The 25,358-nt window shown below is 43.4% G+C and overlaps 1 protein-coding gene across 4 annotated transcripts in view; it reads right to left on the bottom strand.

The window, feature by feature from the left end:
• Positions 1–25,358, bottom strand: part of SAE1 (SUMO1 activating enzyme subunit 1) — a 74,268-nt gene that overhangs the window by 32,586 nt on the left and 16,324 nt on the right. For 3 of the 4 annotated variants that reach the window (XM_027079969.1, XM_027079968.1, XM_027079970.1), the window contains exons 3-6: positions 21,114–21,287; positions 18,791–18,933; positions 17,220–17,319; positions 6,272–6,377 (exon numbers count right to left, since the gene is read on the bottom strand). In XM_027079969.1, the coding sequence (XP_026935770.1) occupies positions 6,272–6,377; positions 17,220–17,319; positions 18,791–18,933; positions 21,114–21,287 (523 nt within the window). The remainder of the gene's footprint in view (positions 1–6,271; positions 6,378–17,219; positions 17,320–18,790; positions 18,934–21,113; positions 21,288–25,358) is intronic. The other variant, XM_027079971.1, reaches the window with a different exon arrangement.

Genomic DNA, 25,358 nt, shown 5'->3' with positions numbered 1-25,358 from the left:
AAGGGTGAATACATTGTTCAATAAAGTTCTTGGTGAAAATGAAAAATGTGTCTTTTATTTTTACTTAAAAACCAAAGGTACTTTTTGGCCAACCCAGTAGAATGTTACCAATGTTTGACTTGAATAACAAAATCAAGGCCACTTTTTAAATTATATCAATTTCACGTAGGAGCTGGGACCTGCGCTCAACTCTGGTAGTCCCCAAAGCCCGTCTTTTTCCCTGACACAAGACTGCCCACTACTCTACTTGGACTACACTTCCACTGCTATGGCTGACCATCAAAACTGGCTGGGCAAAACTACAGTTAGACCTTAAGACAAACTGGAGGACATTTTGTTCAAATTCACGAAACAATTTCTAGAAATTTTAAAAAGAAATACACTTAAAATGAGTAAATTTTCTGGCATCAATCACACCTCAGTCAAGTTGTCAAAAGTACAAAAATTAAAAATACAGAGACACAAGGAGGAACTTTTATTTTATTAGAGTCACTGACTACCTAGAATGAGAAGAGATTTTAGAAACAGGCAGATAACTTAGTCCTATCACCTTACAGGTGAGGAAACAAAAGCCTAGCAGCAAACTGACTTACCTGACTCAAGTCGCAAAGACAGTTGACGGCAAGTATATTTGGCAAAAGGCAACTTCACGCATTGGAAGCTACTATGCTCTCCTAGATAACCAATGAAGTCAAATTACAGGAGAATCTCACAGCTAGTTATATGAATGGCCCCACATCAAATCAAAAGAAGTATTTCTTTTTTTTTTTTTTTTTTTGCGGTACGCGGGCCTCTCACTGCCGTGGCCTCTCCCATTGCAGAGCACAGGCTCTGGACGCGCAGGCTCAGCGGCCGTGGCTCACGGGCCCAGCCGCTCCGCGACATGTGAGATCTTCCCGGACCGGGGCACGAACCCGTGTCCCCTGCATTGGCAGGCGGACTCTGAACCACTGCACCACCAGGGAAGTCCCAAAAGAAGTATTTCTGAATATAAGAATAAGGTGATACCATACACAAAAATCATCTCAGAATGGATTAGAGACCTAAATATAAGACCGGACACTATAAAACTCTTAAGAGGAAAACATAGGAAGAACATTCTTTGACATAAATCACAGCAAGATCTTTTTTGATCCACCTCCTAGAGTAATGGAAATAAAAACAAAAAAAAAGAAATGGGACCTCATGAAATTTAAAAGCTTTTGCACAGCAAAGGAAACCATAAACGAGATGAAAAGACAACCCTCAGAATGGGATAAAATATTTGCAAACAAATCAACGGACAAAGGATTAATCTCTAAAATACATAAACAGCTCATGCAGCTCAATATTAAAGAAACAAACAACCCAATCGAAAAATGGGCAGAAGACCTAAATAGAAATTTCTCCAAAGACATACAGCTGGCCAAGAAGCACATGAAAAGCTGCTCAATATCGCTAGTTATTAGAGAAATGCAAATCAAAACTACAATGAGGTATCGCCTCACACCAGTTAGAATGGGCATCATCAGAAAATCTACAAACAACAAATGCTGGAGAGGGTGTGGAGAAAAGGGAACCCTCTTGCACTGTTGGTGGGAATGTAAATTGATACTGTCACTATGGAGAACAGTATGGAGGTTCCTTAAAAAACTAAAAATAGAACTACCATATGATCCAACAATCCCACTACTGGGCATATACCCAGAGAAAACCATAATTCAAAAAAGACGCATGCACCCCAATGTTCATTGCAGCACTGTTTACAATAGCCAGGTCATGGAAGCAACCTAAATGCCCATCGACAGACAAATGGATAAAGAAGTTGTGGTAAAAAAAAAGAAGTTGTGGTACATATATACAATGGACTATTACTCAGCCATAAAAAGGAACGAAACTGGGTCATTTGTTGAGATGTGGATGGATCTAGAGACTGTCATACAGAGTGAAGTAAGTCAGAAAAAGAAAAACAAATATCGTATATTAACGCATGTATGTGGAACCTAGAAAAATGATACAGATGAACCGGTTTGCAGAGCAGAAGTTGAGACACAGATGTAGAGAACAAACGTATGGACACCAAGGAGGGAAAGCCGATGGTGGTGTGATGAATTGGGCGATTGGGATTGACATGTATACAGTGATGTGTATAAAATTAAGGGCTAATAAGAACTTGCTGTATAAAAAAATAAAAAAATAAAATTAAAAAAAAGAAATAATAAGGTGATATACTCAGAAAGTCAGCTTGATACTTACAAGCTGAATTCTGGCAGAAGTCTAAGCTGCCGGCAGGACCCAGGGAAAGAGATCACGAGAGCCATTTCCCTCTACTTCCAGAAGCTTACTCCAGTCCCTAGTCAAAGGAGTTAATCAAATACACACCAAGAGCAAAACTCCCAGACAGCAAAGCAGGCCCTCATGCTTATTGAATTTGGAACACTCCTTATACTTCCAGTTGCAGCACCTCTGGAAAAACACACAGAGCTCAAAACGACCCAAGAGGGCAAAAAAAATATCATCAGGAATATGCATATGACGCCACACAAGAAAAGTTAGGACATGTCATCTGCTACAAAGAGAAAAGCCCAGGAAAGGCTATGTTGGATATCCAAAAAACTCAGGAAGAACACTGGGGATGGTGTGAAAAGAACTAGATCCTGAAAGAATCAGGAGACTTGGGTTTTAGACCTAGGCCATGACGAGTTACTTCCCTTCTAGGCCTCATTCTTATAAGGAGAGAGTTAGCTTAATTTGTATTTGTATGCCAAATCAGAGAGGGAACTGCAGGCAGTGCTGTTTAAAGGATCCCAAGGCTATGAGAAAAGTGGCTGGCCAATGATAAGGCCTTATTAGCCACGTCTGCCACAGGTAAGGGATGGAGGGGAGAGTGGGAAGCGCACAGCTGCCAGCCTTGGTCTAGACGGTATGATATGTGGGGCTGCCTCCTTTTAAAATTTTCTATTACAGGGACACTTCCCTGGTGGTGCACTGGTTAAGAATTCACCTGTCGGGCTTCCCTGGTGGCGCAATGGTTGAGAGTCCGCCTGCCGATGCAGGGGATGCGAGTTCGTTCCCCGGTCTGGGAAGATCCCACATGCCGTGGAGTGGCTGGGCCCATGACCCACGGCCACTGAGCCTGCGCTCCGCAACAAGAGAGGCCACAACAGTGAGAGGCCCGCGTACCGCAAAAAAAAAAAAAAAAGAAAAAGAAAGAATTCACCTGTCAACTCAAGGGACACAGGTTCGATCCCTGGTCCAGGAAGATCCCACATGGCCGTGGAGCAACTAAGCCCATGCGCCACAACTACTGAGCCTGCGCACCTAGAGCCTGTGCTCTGCAACAAGAGAAGCCATCGCAATAAGAAGTCCACACACCACAACGAAGAGTAGCCCCCACTTGTCACAACTAGAGAAAACTCGCGCGTAGCAATGAAGACCCAACGCAGCCAAAAATAAATAAATAAAATAAATAAATTTATATGTATATTTAAAAAGCCTGCAAAAAAATAAAAATTCTCTATTACAAAACTATACACATAAAAATGGTTAAGATGGTAAACTTTATGGTATGTGGTTTTTACCATAATAAAGAAATATTCATAATTAATATGACTATTAATTATGAAGGGTTTTTTTATTAATTTTTATTGGAGTATAGTTGCTTTATGAACATAGTTTCAATCACCAAATCCTAAGCCCTGGAACTTGAAACTAAAAAGATAATTAGTACCATTTAGAAAGAGAAGTAAACCAGTGTAAAGCAATTATACTCCAATAAAAACGTTAAAAATTTTTTTTAATTAAAAATAAAAAAAATTTTAAAAAAGAAAAAAGAAAAGAGAAGTAAACATATGGAGTATATTATCCAACAAAGTGTCACAGGCAAAAAACTAAAATCCAATAGGATTGCTGCTATGATAATACTTACTCAAGTATGGAATTAAGGGTAAATTGAGGGACTTACTTGGTGGCGCAGTGGTTAGGAATCCGCCTGCCAATGCAGGGAACGCGGGTTTAAGCCCTCCTCTGAGAAGATCCCACATGCCGCGGAGCAACCAAGCCCACGCGCCACAACTACCGAGCCTGAGCTCTAGAACCCGCGAGCCACAACTGCTGAGCCCGCGTGCCACAACTACTGAAGCCCGCGTGCCTAGAGCCCATGCTCCGCAACAAGAGAAGCCACTGCAATGAGAAGCCCGCGTACTGTAATGAAGAGAAGCCCCCGTTCACCGCAACTAGAGAAAGCCTGCGTGCAGCAACGAAGACCCAACACAGCCAAAAAAATTTTTAAAAATAAATGAATTTTTTTAGAAAAGGGTAAATTGAGTCAATCCTAAAATTCTACCACACAGTTGCGAAGTACCTCCCACCTCCAAGCACGTAACTATATTAGGTCTCTAGGACTTGCTGTGTGCTAAGCCCCTTGCGTGTGTGTCATGCGAGCCTCACAAAAGCCCTCTGAGGCAAGCGCTATTAACACCCCCATGGTCAGAGGGGAATCTGAGGGAGCCTCAGGGAATTTAAGTCTGTGGCTCAACGTCACTCACCTAAGAAAATGACAGCGCCAGGACTGAAAGGCAGGTCTGTTTTGATTCCAGAGCACTAGTTCTGAACTGTGTACCACTGCCTGCCATCTGGGTCACAATATTAAAGCTCCTGCTTCTGCCTCACGACCTGTCTACGCCCCAGCCCCTTGTAACTTCTGATAGTGATGGTCAGCAGAATCTATCTGGATTCAATAAACATTTTCCCCCACACTGTCTCCAGGCCATTAGTTTTGCCTCCCCATCTCAATGATGGGCTCCTGAGGGCAGGGGTGGCCACATGCCTGTGTCTTCATCAATCTGTACCTTTTAAAACCCCTGTAAGTGGGGGTACAGCAGCTGCTTCATGTGAATGTGGTGAGGATCCAACGAGCTAATACCCACAGAGCACTGAGAATGGAGCCCGGATGCTTTCATTACCTGGGACCTCTCACAGTATTTAATTAATTAGACTTCAAAGACCTGGGCTGCTCTTTTGCCATCTGCATTCTGCGTCCTCAGGCAAAACACGAGCCTCTCTGGGACTCTGTCTCTTCATCCCAAGAAACCAAACTGCGGATAATTCCCACCTTGTCCGCCTCATAAGCGAGCTGTGATGATGAGACGGACAAGAAAATACTCTGGAAACTGCAAAGGGTTAGATCGGGATTTCTCAACCTCAGCACTATTGACACTGGCAGCCAGATAACTCTTGTCATGGGGGGGCTATCTTGTGCCGTGTGTCATAAGATATTAAACAACATCCTTGCCCTCTCCCCATCCCACCCCCAGTCATAACAACCAAAAATGTCTCCAGACACTGCCAGTGTTCCCTGGAGGATAAGACTGCCCCTGGCTGAGAGAATCCCCAGGTTATGGTAAACTCAAATACCGGTTGACTCCTTTTATAAGCAGCAGTTAGAAACGCTCAGGCTATACCCCAAACCTTTCCAAATTAATAGCTGTTTACTGAAACGCTCAGGCTATACCCCAAACCTTTCCAAATTAATAGCTGTTTACTGAGGGCCTTCTATGTGCCAACATGGGCGGGGGGAAGCTGGGAAGCACATCCCCAAAAGTACAAAAATGTCGAGGTGACTTTTTTTGCTCTTTTTCTGGTGTTTTCTATAACAAATATGGATTATTTTACACTAATTAACTAACCGATGTTATTTATACACTTACTTGGCTTACTGTGAGAACACGAGTAACCTAATCTCTCTGTGCTCAGTTTCCTTGTCTGTGAAGTAGGGATAGTAATAGTATCAACTCCCAATGGCTCTTGCTAGTAAGCACTCAATGTTTATGATTATTATTATAAAAATAATATTAAAAAATAAAAGTGCCAGGCACAAGAACACTAAGACGCCAACCAATACCTAGCCAATGCTCCCTGAACACCAGCAATGATGGCGAGAGTGGGGAAAAAGACTTCAGGAGAGGAAGCCTGGTTTTAAGGCCCAGGAAGAACTCTGAAGAGGGAAAGCAGTGATGAAAAGAGCTTGATTTACGGCACTGTTATCTCAGGCTCAACTTGAGAGGGCAGTTCACTTCAACAAATAATAAAAAAAGCAAAAATCGTTAAGAAGCCAGAGCTCAGTGACAGGCCTCCTCTCCATTCACTCTGTTGTTCTAAGAGGCCACTGAGAACCAGCTAAGGGGGAACTCCACTCACGGCAAACCTCAAGAAACCTTCTGGCCTCTGCAGCCACATCTGCAGAAATCAAAGCACAAATTGCGCGCTGGGAAGCTCTGCTTCCAGTCCTCACCTTGAAGGAGAAAGTAATCTGGAGTTGTGCGCTTGAGAGCTGCCTTTGCTTTATCACTGCTCCAGTCCACTTCCAGTGCTTCTTTGATGGAGCAGAAGACCACCTTCTGTTGAAAAAAGACAAAATTGCTTAGGGATAAAATATGTTGGCTTTAAATCACAAGGCAGTAACTCTTCACCATTTCTAGGAGAAATGTCATTCTGTAAGGTTTACTGTTCATTAAAAGAAGCTGAGGCCCATTCAAATCCAATAAATGTTTATTGAGCACTTACTGTGTGTTCCTCTGGGCACTGGGGACACAGAAATCAACGACATGTACTCCCTGCACTGAAGAAAGACAGAGCAAAGCTAAAGACCTAGTTCCATTCTGGCTCTTTCTTGAACTCTGGTGATTTACGCCACGGAAATACCTTCATAAGTGACCAAGAATGTGTATCTAAAGATATTCAATAAATTTTCTTTGTATCAGTAAACAGAAACAAACAACAATATTCATAAATAACAGAGAAGAAAAACAAGCAAAGGGGATGGAATGGAACCTCCAGGCTGTGGAAATGGAAATGGCATTTGCAAAAGCTCTGTGGTAGGAGGAAATATGGTTGAAACCTATTAAGCTAAATCAAATTTTCTCAAAAAAATGCCAAGAGACAATTATATTTTTAAATATAAACAACTAAATATGAATGAGAAAATGGTTTTCCTTTCCCTTTCCTAAACAATTAAGTCCAAAAGCCATTTGCTGAGACTGAGGAAGGGCAGGGAAACTGTGTGTGTGTGGAGGGGTTGGGTGGCCTGGTTGGAGGGGACAGAGCAGGGCAGGGTAAGAAGGGCATCCCCAAGGGCAGCAACAGGAGACTGATTACATCCAAGGACTTGATGCAACAAGAAATTACACTGAGAATCTGGGGAGCCAGGTTTCTCACTGTCAGAGAAGAAGAGAATTAGAAATATGGAAAAGGAGAAAAGGAGAATGAAGCCTGTGGTGAGAGTTATTGGCATGAACCCGTTTTCTATATATATAGGCAGATAAAGAAATAAATGTAGATGCAAGTGTTTGTATGTGTACACATACAAATATTTACCTACTGTGTCCACTGAGAAGGTCTAAAAGCAATGATACTCTGATAGCAATGAGCACATCTAACACCTAGATTTTGGTTTCTAATCACCACTAAGAGAAACATTTCTCCTTGGAGATATGACTGATTTCAAAACTGGGGCAGCAGGAACAGAAGAGCCTGAAACAAGGAAAGTCCTCAAAGAATGATGGGCCATGTCAAGAGGTAATAGGAGCCAGCTTAAAGAAGCTTCCACTGGTCAAATCTGCGGATAAATATACTACAACAATTTGAGGATAAAAATAGACTATAATACTGTAAGTAAACTATGATCCATTAGTCCACAGACCTACAATTAACTAATTAATAAAGTTTGATAGGAATGGGGTATTTACATATTTTCAAAATACCCCTCTACAGAATACCTATTAGTCACACAGGGAAAAAAAACTGTTTTCAAAGGAGCAGTCTGGCAAACAATCTTACTCATGATCGAAGTTAACATGACCAGTAAAGGGGTATGTGATAACCATGCACCAGACCACAGGATGCAACGAGAAGCATCCATGTTGTGATATTTTTGCCAAAGATGTGTAGCTAGAGTCTAATCACGAGGGAACATCAGATGAACCTAAACTAAGGGACATTTTACAAAATAACTGGCTTAGCAACCTTCAGGTGTCATGAAAATCTAGATGCACACATGATTCTGAACTGGATCCTTTTGCTGTTAAGGACATGATTGGAACAACTAGTAAAGGTGGAATGGGGTCTGAGGATTAGATGGCAGCGACGTACCCATGTGTATTTCCTGATTTTGATGGTTGGTTTCTGATTAAGGAGAACGCCTTGTTTGAGAAAATACAGACTGAAATATTTGGGAATAAGGTGGTAGCACCTTACTCTCAAATTTTTGTCAGTACTGGCTACTTTTACCAAGTTTAAGATGGTATATGTGTGTAAGTGTATAAATAATTTCAAACTTACAGAGCTGTGCGTCTTTCTTCCTGTCTTCTCTACACACACACACACACACCCCCCAGATATTTTAAAAATAAAAGAGAAAAAAGACAACAAAGGTACAATTTAGCAGGCTAAGTGAACCAAGATCTATCAGCTACCAGGCAGCTTGCTGAAGACCGTAATGGATTTGAAAGATGAAAGTTCAAATTGCTGGTGAAGATAAAACAGTGTGGTTTTCAAGGGGGCTTTCTGCCTCCCCATAATCACTCCTTTGGTGTCTGGATCCATTGTAAAACCTGGCATACAAGATGTTTGTACTGCCCTCAAACCTTTTGGTCAATGGGTCTGTTTGACCTTAACAGATAAGTCACGTAGTTAGCGGAGTGACATTTAGTGCCTGATACAGACTTGCCAGACCCTTCTTAACAAGTCTTACAATGCAGATCAAGCCATCAGCAGTATGGTCTGGAAATGCCATCACAATAAGAAAAGTCTTAACCAGGTTTCAGAAACTACCAAGACCTTAATTCAGAATTTTGGTAGTTTGCCTGGCAAAGACCAATGCTAAGAATCCACTGATTCGTTAGGCCATTATATGACAAATGAAGGGAAAAAAGTTGTTTTTACAGTCTTAGTCCCAGGCAGGCCCACTGCTAACACTTTCAGGGCCTGAGGGTAAGAGTACAAATGAAAACCCATGTCTACATATTTAGTTATAAATCACACTAATAAGTTATTAAGTATATTATATTCTCCTGCGTTGACAAATAAACCTTCTTCATAACCACCTGGAAGACCAGGTTCCCGTTTGGAATTCTCACACTCCTTGGGAGTACTGTGCCAGAACGAGATACCCTGGGAAGGCCGTACCCGCACCCTTTCCCCGCTCTGGCTCTGACTCAAAATGCAAGGGGCTTTGCACTTAACTTTGCAAAAGGCTTTGCCCATCCTTCCCCCCCAAAACATCCACCCCTCAGGCCTAGGCATGCAGACATTGTGGCAAGGTCTGTACTCCAGAGGCAGATCAGGGAAGAAGCCCACAAAAGCCCGGGAAGTAGCCTGGGGTTATCTGGGCAGGAGATTCCAGGGGTCCAGGTATCCAGAATGTGGTCTAGAACTGGAGGAAGGCTACAAGATCCAGGCAGATGCAGCTCCTTCATCCCATGGGATCCTTACCCTGTGAGGGGAATGGCTGGAGGAAGGCCAGAGTGGGACCTTCTATAGCACCAGGGCCAAGGATAGAGGCCCCTTTCCCTCAACTCTAAGGGCAGAATTAGACTCAGTTCTGCCACTAACTTGTGACCTTAGGCAAATGAATTAACCTCTCTTGGGCCTGTCAGTGGCTGACAACTTTTAGAGAAGTTTCCTGGTATCTGAGGAGGGGACCCCCTGTGGCCTTGTCTTTAATGTGTACCAGCCCTCCAGCCACAGGTGACAAAGCCAGGGGTGGACACATGTCCCAAGCCAGACCCATCAGATTGTTTCTCCTGGGAATCGTGAGTATGAAAGTTGGAAATGGAGACACATTAATGTCAGAGCTCTAAAGAGAAAGGCCAAACCCCTGCTGCCTCCAAGGCTCCCCAGCTGCCCTGGTCTTTCCCCTTCTCAGATCACAGGAGCTACTCCATGCTTCTTGTGCTACTCCAGCCTGCCTTCAATTAACGCCCCCTTTTCTGGTTCAAGGTACCCAAAGTCTACTATCATGGCTCATAACTATTAAAAATAAAACAAAACTTAACCAAGCTGCCTATCGTAGTAGCACAGATACAAAAGGTGGTGCTTGCCTTACCGACCTCACTGGCATTGAGTTTATAAAAAGCCCGCTCGACGGTGCTTTCAAGGAATGAAGAGCCTTTCAGATGAAGCAGCCAGCAGTGCCTGCCAGGCAGTAGCATCCACCACCCCCCTGAATGAAGGTAACTCTCACACCTCACTCATCCCTCCCGCTCCTCCATGCCCTTGGCTCATGGATCCCTCTGCCTCGAATGCCTAACCCACTCCCCTCCACTGTCCATTTTCTCCTCTGACGATTCTGGGCCTTGAGGATTTCAATCTGAGAGTCTAGTTAAGACTAATAATAAGCCCTCTCACACCGTTAACTGATCCCCTCTCCTCAGATGGGTAGCAGCTTCCTGAGGCAGGGACCACAGTGAAAGGCACAGCATTGAATGGACTAGATTTTCAATAAATACCCCTGAGCTGACAGGACCTACCTGCTTTTCATTTGCCGAAAAGCCCAACAATAAATATAAAGATGAATTCTCCACACAGTCTATCAGCTATCAAATTAAGGGGTTGTGCTGGGCCATTTAGAATAGTGGGAGACTGCAACAGGAAACTGGCTCAATAGATGATGGCAAGGCAAAAAGGGGAAGACCGACACACACAGCCATTCAAAATCGTGTTCTCCAATTGTACGCCAACTATATGTCAATAAAAAAATAAACAGAATAGAATAGAATCATGCTCTCCAAAGTAGGCATAAAGATTTGAGGAGTGCTTATGAAAATATATGGAGTGAAAAAAGGAAAAGACAATACATATGTATGTCATATATTACATTAGATCATTATACATGTCTTGCATGTACTAATATATATTAATTAGTGCTCTAATTTATTATGTACATGCATAAAAAGAATACTGACATCACTGGGTAACAGGGTTCACATTTTCTCAACTTGTTCTGTATTTTCCACATTTGGGACTTGTGAACCTACTTTACTTTTTAGATCAGGCTGAACATCTATAACAAGTGATACAGATCTGGATGTAAAGCTGAATGTAAATCAGAATTGAAACAACTTTCAAACTACAGATTTCTAGGTCTAATTTCCACACCTACTCATGGGAGACTATAGTTTTCAAAAGCATATTAACAACTGACAACCACAACCCGAGACAGTTTTCACACTCTGCAGAGTGGCAAAAGAGCCTGAAGTTACCAAATGTTACTGTTACATGCTGCTGGGTTTGGAATGTAAATTGAGGAAACTACTTGAGAGCTATTTTTCGGGGTCTGGTAAAGTTAAAGATGTGCACATCCTAAATCTCCTATATCCTAGAGAAATCACACACTTACCCAAGGAGATTATCTATACACACACACACACACACACACACACACACACACACACACACACACAAAATGACTGCAGCACAATTTGTAAGAGCAAAACCTTATATACCTAAATGCCCATTAATAGGAGAATAAATAAATAGTAATGTTTTCACACAACAAATACTCTATGGTCAAAACAAAAACAAAACAAACAAACAAACAAAACTGCAGTGCTTGCTGTCCAAGAGAACTTGCAATGATGACAAGAACATTCTGCATGTTGGTGCTTTGCAATATGGCTGCCACCAGCCACCTGTGGTTACTGAGCATGTGAAATGTGGCTGGTGAGACTGAATTTTTAATTTATTTTCAATTTCATTAATTTTAATTTAAATAGCCACATGCGGCCGGTGGCGACCATAATGGACAGCAAAGCCCCAGAACCACACACAAACACAGATGGCCTCACAAACGCAAAGCTGCTCTTAAGAAGCACACGGCAGCAAACATAAAACGCAAAACCGACTTTTAAGAAGTTAAAAAGCACACCAAACAATTCTATGTTACTTGGAAAAACACGTGCAGTGAGAAGAAATGCCCAGAATAAGAACCACAACCGACGACAGCGGGTGCTCATGCTGGCGAGCGATAACCAGGGGGCCTCGATCACATCAGTAATGTTTTATGCTTTAAACTGGGTGATGGGTACATGGTGACTAGCCCTACTAGTCTTAATTTCATTTTTAATTTATACCTACAACACCACCTAATAAGCTTTATTCCACTGTGTAGATTTACAAACACATGACAAAACACCATGCCAAGCAGGGCTATATCCACCCCTCCTGGATACCTTATTAAATCCACACAAATGTACCAGCAGCCCTGAGAAGACAGAGAAAGAACACCCAGATTGGTACAACAGTACTGGGAACGTTCTGGTTTTTAAGTTGCCTAGTATTTGTTTTACCGTTATGTTCCATAACTTGCAATGATGTCGCGGGATTTTTGTATATTGAATCTCTCTCTCTCACTCTCACACACACACATACACACAAGACTAGACTGTGCTGTGATGATGGGAGGAACTCCTCTTCCTCATCCGTAGAGCCAAGAAACTTCTCTCAGGTGAGACAAGGCACCACCAGCACCCACCCCACACTCCACAACTGTCCTACCTGCAAAACCTACTATCAGCAGTCCACCAAATTCTCTGCGATTTGCACCCTGCACCTCCCTGCCTGCTCCCCTCACCCGAACCAAGTGATTCTCTGACAATTTAGTTTTGAACCTCTCTGGCCTGCAGGTTCTGGTCTAGGCAACCCAATGACTTACTTCTACATATTCCTAGCCAAGAACCTTCTCTTCTTTAAAAGTCTGTTCTCTCAGCTCAGCTCAAATAACCTAAACTATGAGAACTAATGTACTACAACATTAATCCATTTATTTGATCACAAAGAAAGTTAACTGAATAAATCCGTTTTACAATGACAATAATCTCCTCCAGAGCTGGGTCACATTATGATGCTGGAACAGCCACAACTACACTGAACAAACATTTCCTGGGGACCTCCCTGGTGGCGCAGTGGTTAAGAATCCACCTGCCGGGCTTCCCTGGTGGCGCAGCGGTTGAGAGTCCGCCTGCCAATGCAGGGGACACGGGTTCATGCCCCGGTCCGGGAAGATCCCACATGCCGCAGAGCGGCTAGGCCCGTGAGCCATGGCCGCTGAGCCTGCACATTCAGAGCCTGTGCTCCGCAACGGGAGAGGCCACAACAGTGAGAGGCCCGCGTACCGCAAAAAAAAAAAAAGAATCCACCTGCCAATGCAGGGGACACAAGTTCGAGCCCTGGTCCGGGAAGATCCCACATGCCGCAGAGCAACTAAGCCCGTGAGCCACAGCTACTGAGCCTGCGCTCTAGAGCCCGTGAGCCACAGCTACTGAGACCGCAAGCCACAACTGAGCCTGCGTGCCACAACTACTGAAGCCCACGTGCCTAGAGCCCGTGCACCGCAACAAGAGAAGCCACTGCAATGAGAAGCTGGCGCACCACAAAGAGTAGCCCCCACTCGCTGCAACAAGAGGAAACCCATGCGCAGCAAAGAAGACCCAAGGCAGCCAAAAATAAATAGATAAATTTATTAAAAAAAAAAAAATCGCCTGAACACAAGTGTGCGGGGTACCGCACTAGGAACAAAGCAGCGAACAGAACTGCCCAGCCCGTATGGAGCTTCAACTCTAATGAGGGAGACCCTGACAAGTAATCTGAGGTGTAGCCAGCATTACAAATCAACGTGCCACAGGAAAGAGGAGGAACTACAATAGTCAGTCATCAGGAATGATGCTTTAAGGATGGGGGTGAGAGGAGGATGAGAGAATTGTCAACAAATTGCTCACAAAGGGGGAAATCAAAATAATGAATCACTCCTCAACTGTGGAATTTCACAACTAATTCATGAAAAAAGGATTACGGTGCCCAAATTAGCCACCCACTACATCAGAAGCAGTGGTAAAATTAAATCTGTGGTTTCTTAGCATGTCAGAAGCAAATCCTACTTTATGTTTAATCTTTAAAGAGCTATTATGGAGAGTACCCACCACCAGGCATCTATCTACTCCTATCGGGCAGCCCCCTAACAATAAAGAAATATGAGCAGCAGCACGGGAGCACGCTGGTGGCTTTTTAAAGTTTTCTGGAGTGATCCCAATTTTCACATACTTCATCCCACCATCCTCACAAAACTTCAAGTTATCCTAGAAACTCCAAGGGGATTCACCTTGTGGGTGGTAAGGTGTGCCTGTGCCCTTCGCCACTGCCTATGCTCTCTCCCCACCTATTCCTTCCTTCTTACACTGCTGTGTGATCTTGGGCGGGATTCCTTAACTTCTCTTGGCTTTAGTGTCAGCTGTAAACGGAGACAAGAGGGCTAATTTGCTTCCCTGCACCCAATACAGTGCCTTCTCCACAGCAGGCATTTTGCAACTCGCAGATACAGCAAGGGCTTGCTGCTTGGAGCGAGGAAGCCAGAGTCACTCCGTCTCGACAGCTGTGCCTTTTCTTGACCCTATTTCCTGTGACTGGATGCCGGTCCTGGCTTTGGTGCTTGGCAGACTGTCCTTCACATGCCAACTCGAACAATTCTTCCTCTGGGAAGCCTTTCCGGACACTTCCTCATCACAAAACCACTGCAATCTCCTTTATCTACTGCATACTAGAGCCCACATCAGGTCTGTGCCCAACACCTGTTTCTGACAAAATCTGTCTCATCACTTCTCCTGGGCACCAAAGGAAGCAAACAATCTACTACTGCATGCCTATCTCTGGGCTGGGCATTTTCCCACTGCCGTATTTATCATGATGGCACAGGTGCTAGAAAGGCCCAGCCAGTGTCTTCCTAGACGGTGTGAAAACCACAAGCTCTGTTTTTCCTCTTTGTTTTTTAACGTTTCTAATTTAGGAGCACAATGTGTACCTTGAAGCAAAAGTGGCTTTACAACACTGGGTTGAGCCTAAGGGAAAGGGGGAGGGGAAGGGAACCCTAACCAGAAGCCTTTCACAGGAAACGGGAAGTGGTTGCTTCCCCACCCCCATCCTGCACGCTGAGCATAACCCAACTAGTTGAAAGGGCAGAATCTAAATCAAGGGATTTTTGAATTGGAGGAAAACTTCGAAATCGTGGAGTAGTCCCTGCCAAAATGGAGTCGGCGCGTTATTGCAAGGTGGCAGAGCCAAGGCCCAGACCCTGCTCAGCCCGGTCCTTCCACAGCGCTCTCGGTGAGGCTGCACAAAGACAAGGTTTGGAATCCCAGGGATTGTCATCAGGAATGCACTGAATGCCTTGGAACCTTAAGGGCTCAGGGTTGGAATCCAAGCCTGAATTGTCCCAGTGAAACAGCTGACTAACAATGTCAGCTGGGGAATATTTTGATACCTTCAAATTGGGCCCCAAGTAGGAAGAGGCCACACAAAGAGCTGTGTGACTGAAGAGCCCTAGGAATGGTACGCAAAGGCCGCCGAGTGCCTGCCAGGGCTGCCCACATTCTCCTCATAGCTAGCTAAAGTGGCTCCCAAAAGAGGTTTCCAGATCTGCCCCAGTGGGCACCATCAGAATTGACTCCCAGGAAACTTCCAGCTGTGAAGGGCAAACAAAGCTAGGGCTCTCTGCATTTGAATGTGAAAGACCTGCCTCAATCAGAGAAGGCCCTTAAGCCATAAAACCCTTCACACCAAGGCCAAGTGTCACACTTGTAAGAGGGTGTGATTTATAAACTGACAGCACCCACAAAGCTGCTTTTGTACTCCTCCCTTAGTTAACAATTTATCTCCCCCACCAAACTCACGGAGCTATTCAGATAAAGCTTGCCTGGGCCTCAAAAAGAAAGAAAGAAAGGAAGAAAGAAAAAGACCCAAGTTTTGGCCAAAACACCAATGTTCACTCCGGATAATTATGGTCCTGTGAATAGACACTAAAATTAGGGCTTAATAATTCCTCTGTATTACACTCACAGCATCAAACTATTCCAATACAAACATAAAGAGCAAGGAAAAGAAAATCTCCAACGCAGCCTTGCTGGAAACTCAAAAGAGTTCCACTTTTGTGGTTTTCTGCAGTCTCTTTTGTGGTTTCTGCACTCTTAGAATCCCCCCTTTAGAGCAGTTTTAACTCGATGCCCTGACCAGCTGTTTTTCTTTCTCAACATTTAGATTTACAAAGCAAAGAGTAAATAAGGGCTTGGCCATGTCTTTCCTCTCGGTTCAACAAAACCAATTCTGGCCACTTCATCTTGTTTTTTTCCCCATCGCATGAATTCCCTTCTCAAATTCCAACACTAGCTACAAAACCATCATCTGTCTACTGATTCCCTTTCCAGTCCTCTTTCTATAACATGAATTACAGCACCAATCCTAGTAGAGACTAAGCCCCTAACGTAAACTACATTAAAATATATATATATACATCTGATAACACTTGTCAACATTGAGACCTTTCTTCTTAAAAGGTTATTTGGTAGGAAAAAACCAAAAACTTTATTTTAAAAAAGCAATTAAGCAATTCAAGTTTAAACTGTCTCCCTACCCACTTAGGACCTTACTAAATTGTCTATCAATCTGAAAAAAAAAAAAATTTGTATAAGAGTGGGGGCTTCCCTGGTGGTCCAGGGGTTAAGAATCCGCCTTCCAATGCAGGGGACACGGTTCCATCCCTGGTGGGGAAACTAAGATACCACATGCTGCAGGGCAACTAAGCCCGCGCACCTCAACTACTGAGCCTGAGCTCTAAAGCCCACGTGCCACAACTAGAGAGAAGTCCGTGCACCGCAACAAAAGATCCCGCATGCCACAGCTAAGACCTGACTCAGCCAAATAAATAATTAAAAAAACAGATGTAGCAATAATAAAAGTGACCTAAGTTTAAAAAAAAAAAAAAAAAAGAGTAAGGGGCCGTGCTGAGAAACAGTCTTTCTGACGCTGCTCCATACATCAGAGGTGCAAATCTGTGGCCCACAGAGCAGGTAAGTCTTGCAGGCGTGTCCTCTTTAGTCTCTACAGGGTGGATGGAAACAGCATGCAAAAAGGTTGCCGGTATTAAAAAGTTTGGGAGAGAGCATATTAAAAAAAATCTTTCTTTCTCATTCTCTTGAAAAATCACATCTGACATCACTAGGTCCACATTCCCTCACAGCAACAGCCGGCTGGCACCAAGCACAGCTGCCCCTTTAAATGGGACAAGCGCTGGCCTAGTCTGTCCAGACTGCCCCCCTTCAGGACTACATGCTTGCTTCCCTTGCTGGCAATGGTTATGGCCCATAGCCTACAAGCCCCAGGGCTTCTGACCCTTGACACCACCCCTCTCCTCCACATACCTTTTTGACCATGGTTGTCTCAGATGAATCAAGTTTGGCTCTCTTGGTATCAGGTCCATCTTCTACTCCTTGACTAACTTTGGCAACTTTGGTTTTCTCCCTAGAGGGTGACAAGGGGAGGGAATCGAGTTCTACCCTATGAATCATGCCATGAGAACAAAAAGAGCATCAGTGGCTCACTGAATAGGATGGTGGTTAAGAGCAAAAGCTCATACAGATCTGGCTCAAATCCCAGCCCGGCCACTGACTACCTGATGCCTCACTGACCTGCTATGTGGGAATAATAATCCCTGAAGAATTATCAGAAGAGAAATAACAAATTGCTTAGCACACTGCCTAGCACATAGTATACTCTCAATAAACTTTGTAAATGTTCCACCTGAATCATGAAATAAAGAGCTGAACTCAATTCCTCCTCTCTGCCATGGGGAGCTCACATTAAAGTAATCTGGCCTTCTTTTCTCTACTGTGACTTCTTTATCCATTTATAAGGTGCCCAAAGAACTAGATTTTCTTAAAGTCATAAAACATAAGAGATACAAGAGGGCTTCCCTGGTGGTGCAGTGGTTGAGAGTCGGCCTGCCGATGCAGGGGAGGCGGGTTCGTGCCCCAGTCCGGGAGGATCCCACATGCCGTGGAGCGGCTGGGCCCGTGAGCCATGGCCGCTGAGCCTGCACGTCCGGAGCCTGTGCTCCACAACGGGAGAGGCCGCAACAGTGAGAGGCCCACATACCGCAAAAAAAAGAGATACAAGAGATTTTGAACATGTTTGTCCTTCCCCCATCTCGACTTTACAGGCAAGAAACTTGCAGACTGGAGAAAGTTCAGTGACTTGCCTAAGAAGCTGAACGAAAGAGAGCAGTTCTTGACTCTTGGTAGGAGGCTTCACCTACCACACAGGGTCTCTCTTTACCTCTCATCGGCAAGGGTGGTGGTCAAAAGTTACAGCCCCAAAACCAACTCTTGTAGTTTCACAGCACTGGTATCATCTGCCATCTTTCATCTAGAAGCTACAAGTTCAAAACACTGCAGGTCTCATTATGTGAGAATCACCATGGTCTGGAACCTCAGTGTTCAAAATGAGAGGAGGTCTGTTTGTTCTGCCAGAGCAGTCTCTAGACCTTGGAGCTTTTCCAAGGTAGACTCTGGCTGAGTGTGCCTACAGAGCTGCCCATCCAACTAGTACTCATTTTACCATCTCTCAACCTGAACACTCGCAAGCCCCAGCTGGGGAACAAATGTTTACAATCCGAGCAGGTTCTCCCTGAATAGAAAGTGTGGCTTCACCACCTGAAGTCCAAACTGATCAGATACCCACATGGTGTGTTTCGATCACCTTAGAACTGCTTTCCTCATGCTCTAGAGGAGATCATCAATTTGGAAGGCAGGGGCCACATCTCCTATAATTCTGAGCACGCAATCTATATATTCAGTAAGCTGTTAATGAATTGGTTTCCCAAAGTTCTAAGTATTATAGTTAAATACTTTCCTTAAATGGTTCATTTCCTACCAGTAAATAGAACTACATTTTGAAAAGGCGTTATGTTCTCTCCTCCTCTCCCCAGACTTACTCTACAAATTCATGCTCTCCGAGATTGGCAAACGTGTATCCGTGGTAGCCAAAAACATCTCCCGTAAAGAACTTGATGCTATTTTTGTGACAGATCTGGTCAACTTTAACTATGATATCCCTGGAGCAGCAAGTCAGACATACCTGCAGAAAGAATGAAAGTGGTTGGGTGTGAGTTGTGCAGACTGTGAATCACCGCCCTGATGTCTAAATACACCTTAATGAACAGTCTCTCTGGGCATGGCTAAAGCCAGTTTCAAACTGGTACAACAGGTTCTTTGGATGCTATGGTTAGAAGACAAAAGAAAAGTTGCAGGTTTCAGTGTGTAGAAAATGTAAATCATGAGACAGTCACTTCACCTTCTGCAACCAAAATGAAACGTGTTTAGCTATTAAGTAAAAGGCACTCGATGAATTTATTTCCCCTAAACCATGAACATATATAAACCACATTTCACAGTTTTCAGGAAAAGGAAAAGACAATAATATAACTTAGAGGAAGTTATTTCTAAATCATTAAACCTATTAATATCTGAATAAGCTACAGCAAGAAACAAAACCAGTTTTTTAAATTTACCCAAAGGTCATGTTTAAATACAAGGGCATTTTTCCCCCTTCTTTTGACTGATATGTTAAGATAAAGAAAATAAACAAGTCCTGTTGAGATTATTTTTCCACAGTTTTCGATGTGAAACTTTATCTGAATTTAAGGACAAAAAAAAAGGTTACAGCCCAAGTGACCTCCCATTCAGACTTAGACAATGAGACGGTGATTCACTCAGTGGAATTATCAATGTTGCTCTGAGGCCTCTAAGTTGTGTTCCAGTAAGTTGAGGTATTAGAAATGGCTAAGTTTTACTGCACAGAACACGACCTTTTGGTAGAAGCTTTGTGATCAGGGCCAAGAAGACAACTTCTAAATTGCACATGTTTTCTTCTGAACATAGAAAGTTGGAGAAGAAGTTTCAAAAGGATTTTCATTTGATAAACCTCTTGCTGTTGTCTGGCAGCCTGAATATTGAAATAACGCTCACAGAGCAACGCGTGTCTCTGCTGCCATTCAAAGGATGCAGTCACCCGAGGAAAAGTCAAATCTAAAAGATAAGACAGGTGCAGCTGAACATACAATCAACTGACCGAATGGAGCCCTGCAGTCAAAACTGAGCGTGAAAACCTATGAAGACCAGTCAAACGTGGCTCAAATATGAGGAAGTCACGCCTGCCCTGTGCACATGCGTTATACAAGCAACAGCCCCATGCTTCAGTTCTAACAAAGTTTCTAGTTGCTAGAAGTTCAAAGGACACCTAGAGTAAACCAAATGTGGTTACTACGGATAAAGAAATGAAGAGACTTATGTCCAAATGGAAAATGTTCCAATACCTGGACTTACAAAACAGAATAAAAAAAATTTTTTAAGGGACAAGATGCACAGATGATCCATCATTCCAAGCCCACATTTGAACAGATGCACATATGAAATACAACAGTGTGAAAAACAAAACTACCAAACCCAAATTCTAACCTCTCACGTAATGGGCCCTTCATTTAAGAAACAAGTAGATCATCTGTGACTATTGCACGGTTATCCAACATTTGTTAAGCTTTTCCAGGGTACAGGGAGCCATGTCTGAAAGGTCACAGACACTGAAACAGAATTTAACTTATCCTTTCACCTCTGCAAAGATTTGGCAGTGTAATCAAATGAGGCTGGATATGCCTCGTTTGGCTTAATACTACAGTGATTTTGTCTAGTTAACCATGGCAACATGGTCAAAGTGGCTGTGTGCAAGAAAGAGACAGAGACAGACCAAGATCAGGTGTGCTCCTTTTAAAGACAAAACACAAGCTGTAGTTTGGTATTTCTAACAACAAAAAAAAGACTCTGCTACAGATATTCACCAACTTGTTAAGTTTTCAGAAGAAAACATTTGCAATAAAATGTATAGAAGCTATGTGCAAAAATTCTGGAAGGAAGACAAAACACCAATGATAAAACCTGGTCTTGGGAAAAGTATGCCCAAAGAAGAAACCAAAAGGCAGCAACTCACAAGCAGCCAGCGCAGATTCAACAGACTGGATCTGCCTACCGACACACTCAGCATACTAAGGCAATACACTAATAAGGCATGTACACTAAGGCAATATAAGACTTCAATCTACTAGGGCAATATATTAAAACTAAAGAATGAAACAGCTTCAAAACTTACTTGGGAAAAAGCTCAGATTTGAGATTCTAATGCGCCCGTGTACCTAGTATACATACAACTAGTGCTTTAATTTGCTGAATTCCTGAAGCAGACTTTACATTCTCTATGAAACTTACAGCATCAAATTGCGTGAAAAACGACTCAGGTTTCTTTTGTATATTCTCAGTGTCCACTTTCACATCCACCATGGGGTTGAGATTCTGTGCGCGCTCCAAAGAGGCTTCGGCCCTGTTTCGGCCAACAGACCCAGTACGGATCAGGAACTGGGCTCCGGGGTCTTCTGGAGATACCTAGGAAGAATAATTTTTTTTTTAAATACTTGAATTTCGAGGGAAAAACAAATGAACTTTTCCACTTTAAAGAATAACTAAAACATCTACCATCTAATTGTAGTACTACTGTTGCTATAGGAGTCTGCCCAGCGCAGACTCCCTATACTCTTTCCTTCTGAGGCTTTAAAATAGACATTGAACTTTTTTTTTTAAACTGGGCACTGATGGTTAAAGAGCACCCCCTTGTGTTTATAATGAAAATTCACTCTAAACAAAAGAAGTCCATGCTTTCTTAAGTAAATGTTTAACTGCTAACAAAATGACATAATCATCAGTGCTAAGAGTTGACCAAATCCCTACCATGTGCCCAATTCTAAGCAATCAGAGAGAGACATAAGTAATTTAAAGGATGTAGTCCCTGCCTACAAGTGGTTTAAAATCAGACCAACACAAAAATTAGACACAGTTAAGAATGTCTGAAACGAACTCTTAAATTCAGTTAAAACTCAGAAAGGAGGACAGCTGAGCAGAGGTTGGAGAAGAGGGATAATTTCACTCATAAGGCTGGATGTCAGCAGAAGAGAGCCTCAAAGACAGATAACATAGTCACCTGACAGCCACCAGTAGGATTACAGATTCCACTGTTCAAAATGCATTTCTTCACACATCAAACATCTCATTTAATCATGAATCTCCATGTATGACCCCGCCACCTTCACCAAGACTGGGTTCAACAGAAGTAATCCTCCTCTCCTGCCAACTATCCACAGTATACACTCTCCCTTACTATCTTTCCTCCAAGCAAATGAGCTGGTCCTCCTCCCGTTCAAGGCCAGCCCTCTAACAGTACACGCTTGACCCATCCCATCCCATCCCATCCCAGGGATCTCACCACACACAGCGAGATCGTACACCATAGTGGTTAAAAGCCATGCTCTGGGATAATTCAGGTTGGATTCACAGCCGTGATTTGAATCCTGGCTCAACCACCTAAATGTGTGACCTTGAGTGAGTATGAGGGAATCACATGTAAAATGAGGACGTTACTAAAAGCGATGCACTGCTAATCACTCCACCAGGGGAGTCAGTACTACCTGTGCCCCACTCCTTGGCCTCACAGCTCCTGGCTCTCCTTCTCCCTCGCTGGACATTCCAGTTTCTATATGGGCCCTCTTAGGTGCAGCTGTTCTCAGGATTCCACCTCGGAATCATTCATCTTTTCACTCTATATAGCTCCATAAACCAACTCCATGCCTTATAGTTTCTACCAAAATCTGCTGTTATTTCTCAAATTGCTCTTACTGGTACAGATTGCTTCCTGATCCATCTGAGTCTTATATTAAACTGCCCACCAGGAAGTTCCTCCTGGAGATCCCATGGGCCATCATAATCCAATTCCTGTGTTTGTTGTCTCTGTTAACAGAGACATCTCTGACGCATCCAGTCACCAGAGCCAGAAACCTGGTCTTCCTATCCTCTACACTTCCTTGATAGCAGCCACCAGGTGACGTGGCTAAGCGCATGGCCTCTGCCAGGAGTCAGACCGCCTGGGACCTGGTAGTACCACTAACTGCTGTGACCTTGGGCGGGCCAATACTTCACTTCCTTTTCCTCCGTTTTCTTATGTGTAAAGCAGGAATGATAATCCCTACATCTCAGAGTTGTTTTGAGGCCTAAGTGAGATACTACAACTACAGCTCCTAGAACAGCGTCCAGCACTTACAGTAAGTGTCAGCTGTTGTACTTCCTCCTTGCTTTCCCATATAGAATCCTACTGACTATACCACCGAAGCATCTCTCACCTCTCCGTGATTCTCACCATCTCTATCCCCAGTGTCATTCCACAGACCCTTTTCATCTCTCACTTAAACTATTAAAGCAGCCTTCTAAGTAGTCTTCTGCCCCATATCTTGTGCCAACCACAGTCTACACGGTATTAGTGATCTACAGAAAGCCCAAAGCTGAAGTCAATCCTCGCCCATCTGAAACTCTTCAATGACTCCTCACCACCTAGAGAATTAAGTAAGTTTACAGCAGAGCTTACCAGCTGGCCCTTCATGACTTGGACCTCACCTGCAATCTGCAGCCCCCGCAGCACCACGGGCTTCACACTCTAAAAACACCAAACTGTTATATTCGATTTCTACCATGCTGTCTTGTGCTAATGTCCCCTGCCTAAAACACAGCTCTTCAAACCCTGAAAAACCTCTGCTTGTTTTTTAAGACTCAGCTCAGCACTCCAGGAAGTCTCTCTCGCGTCCGCAAGCCACAACCTGAGTCGGGTGGCGCGCTCTGATTCCCGGGGAGGCGTGAGGATGGGAAGCGAATCTTGCGCATTTTTCTATCGCCAGTACCTAGTCTACTTCAGGGTAGGCAGCAGGTGCTCCTGGATGCTTGCTGACACAAACGAAATGAAAAACTCTAAGGGGCAGGAATTAACATCTTCAATTTACAGATGAACAAGCTAAGTCTCTGTGAGGTTAATTCCCTTTCCCAGCTTTAGAAGGGATGATTTGAGCCCAAGCCTTCATGATTCCAAAGCTTCTGCAAAATGCAGCACCATCTTCCTGGGACGTTCCTAGTCAGGGACAAAAGAACAAGCAAACTACAAAAGGCAGAACCACCAGAGAGTGTTCACGAACTATGAAATTTATGAGATGGGAGTCAGGCTGGGTAAGTTGACTGGGACCAGGTTATACGAAGCCAGTGGTTCTCAACCCTCCCTGACTTACAGACTCACCTGGAGAACTTTTATTTTTAAATAACTCCCCAAATATTCTAAAGCACAGATGGGATTGAGAACCACCATGTCAGGCTTTGAAAACCAGTCAGAGGAGTCAGGCCTTACAGCGGAAGGCAAGTAGAAGGCACTATCAGTCTTTAAACTGAAGAGGCAACGGTTGACTCCAACTCTGGGTGGCATTCGTGCCAGTGCCGAGGCAGTGAGAGAACCACATCACATGGCCTCGGTGTTCTCCATCCCCATTCTCAGATTTCCCAACCAAACGAGGAAACTACCATCCCATTGTGGTTTCGTTTTTCTACACCAACAGCCTCCAGGTTTTGGAACCATCCTTCCTTGGGTCTCCACTCTTACCCTCTCTACCCAAGCAAACAAATTCTTCCCCTGGATGGGGTGTTCCTGCCACTAGGGGGCACTGTGGCTGGTGGGCGGGGGGGGGGGGGGGTGTCAAAGCTGGGAGGGTTCAGTTAATTATCTGGCAGCTTGCTTGCAGGGATTTTCTTTCCTTAGAAAGTTTTGAATTCAAGTCAAAAATCAATTTGTGACTGTGATATTAAGTGAGCCAACCTATGTGTCTCTTCGTATTGCAGGAGAATTAAGACAACAAAAATTCTAGATATTATTTTCTCCTGAAACTCCAAACAGGAGAGCTTTTAAAAATTTCATTAACATTTACTTTTGTCTACAGAGCCTATACCTCACACTGTGTGTGCTAGTTACTTAGCATGAGACAGGACCCCTGTTCATTGCCTAAAAGGAAAAAAAGACACAAATAATATGTGACAACACAATTTTTGAAATATTTTAACTGAAAAAATACATGATTTCTGGAATTTGCTTTAAAAAACTGTCCCAAAAAATACAGGGGAAAAGATAAATAAAAAGATCAACAAAACATTGGTATCTGTAGAAGCCAAGTAGGTGAGGTGTCAAATATTATTCTACTTCTGTATATATTTGAAATTTTCTATAAAAGAAAACCAAAATGTCATTGAGGCATGAGAATGTAGACAAAGCAGCAGTTATTTTCACTTTGGAGAAAAGATAGGTCAGAGAAAGCTACATAGGGGTTGGGCACTATGGTTCTATTATCAATTAAATAATATTTTATCATATAATTAACTACTGGATGCTTATTACATGCAGGCACTACATTAAGTGGTCCATATACATTCTCTCTGATCCAACATTTCCCAAGGTAATGCCTGTGAAGCATCTCCATCGAGATTTCCTGAGACACCTCTGTTTTTCTTCTGAGATACCTTTTAAATGTATATATTCCTGAGCCTTACCTCAGGCTTTGTAAAGTAGAATCATTAGGGGTGAAAGCTACACCAAAACAAAGC

Source organism: Aethalodelphis obliquidens, unplaced genomic scaffold (genome assembly GCF_003676395.1).
Source record: "Aethalodelphis obliquidens isolate GAN/ISIS:26980383/991018 unplaced genomic scaffold, ASM367639v1 scaffold43, whole genome shotgun sequence".
Classification (NCBI taxonomy): Eukaryota; Metazoa; Chordata; class Mammalia; order Artiodactyla; family Delphinidae; genus Aethalodelphis; species Aethalodelphis obliquidens.
Note: the sequence above shows the minus strand (reverse complement) of the source record. Positions and strands in the feature narration are given on the sequence as shown.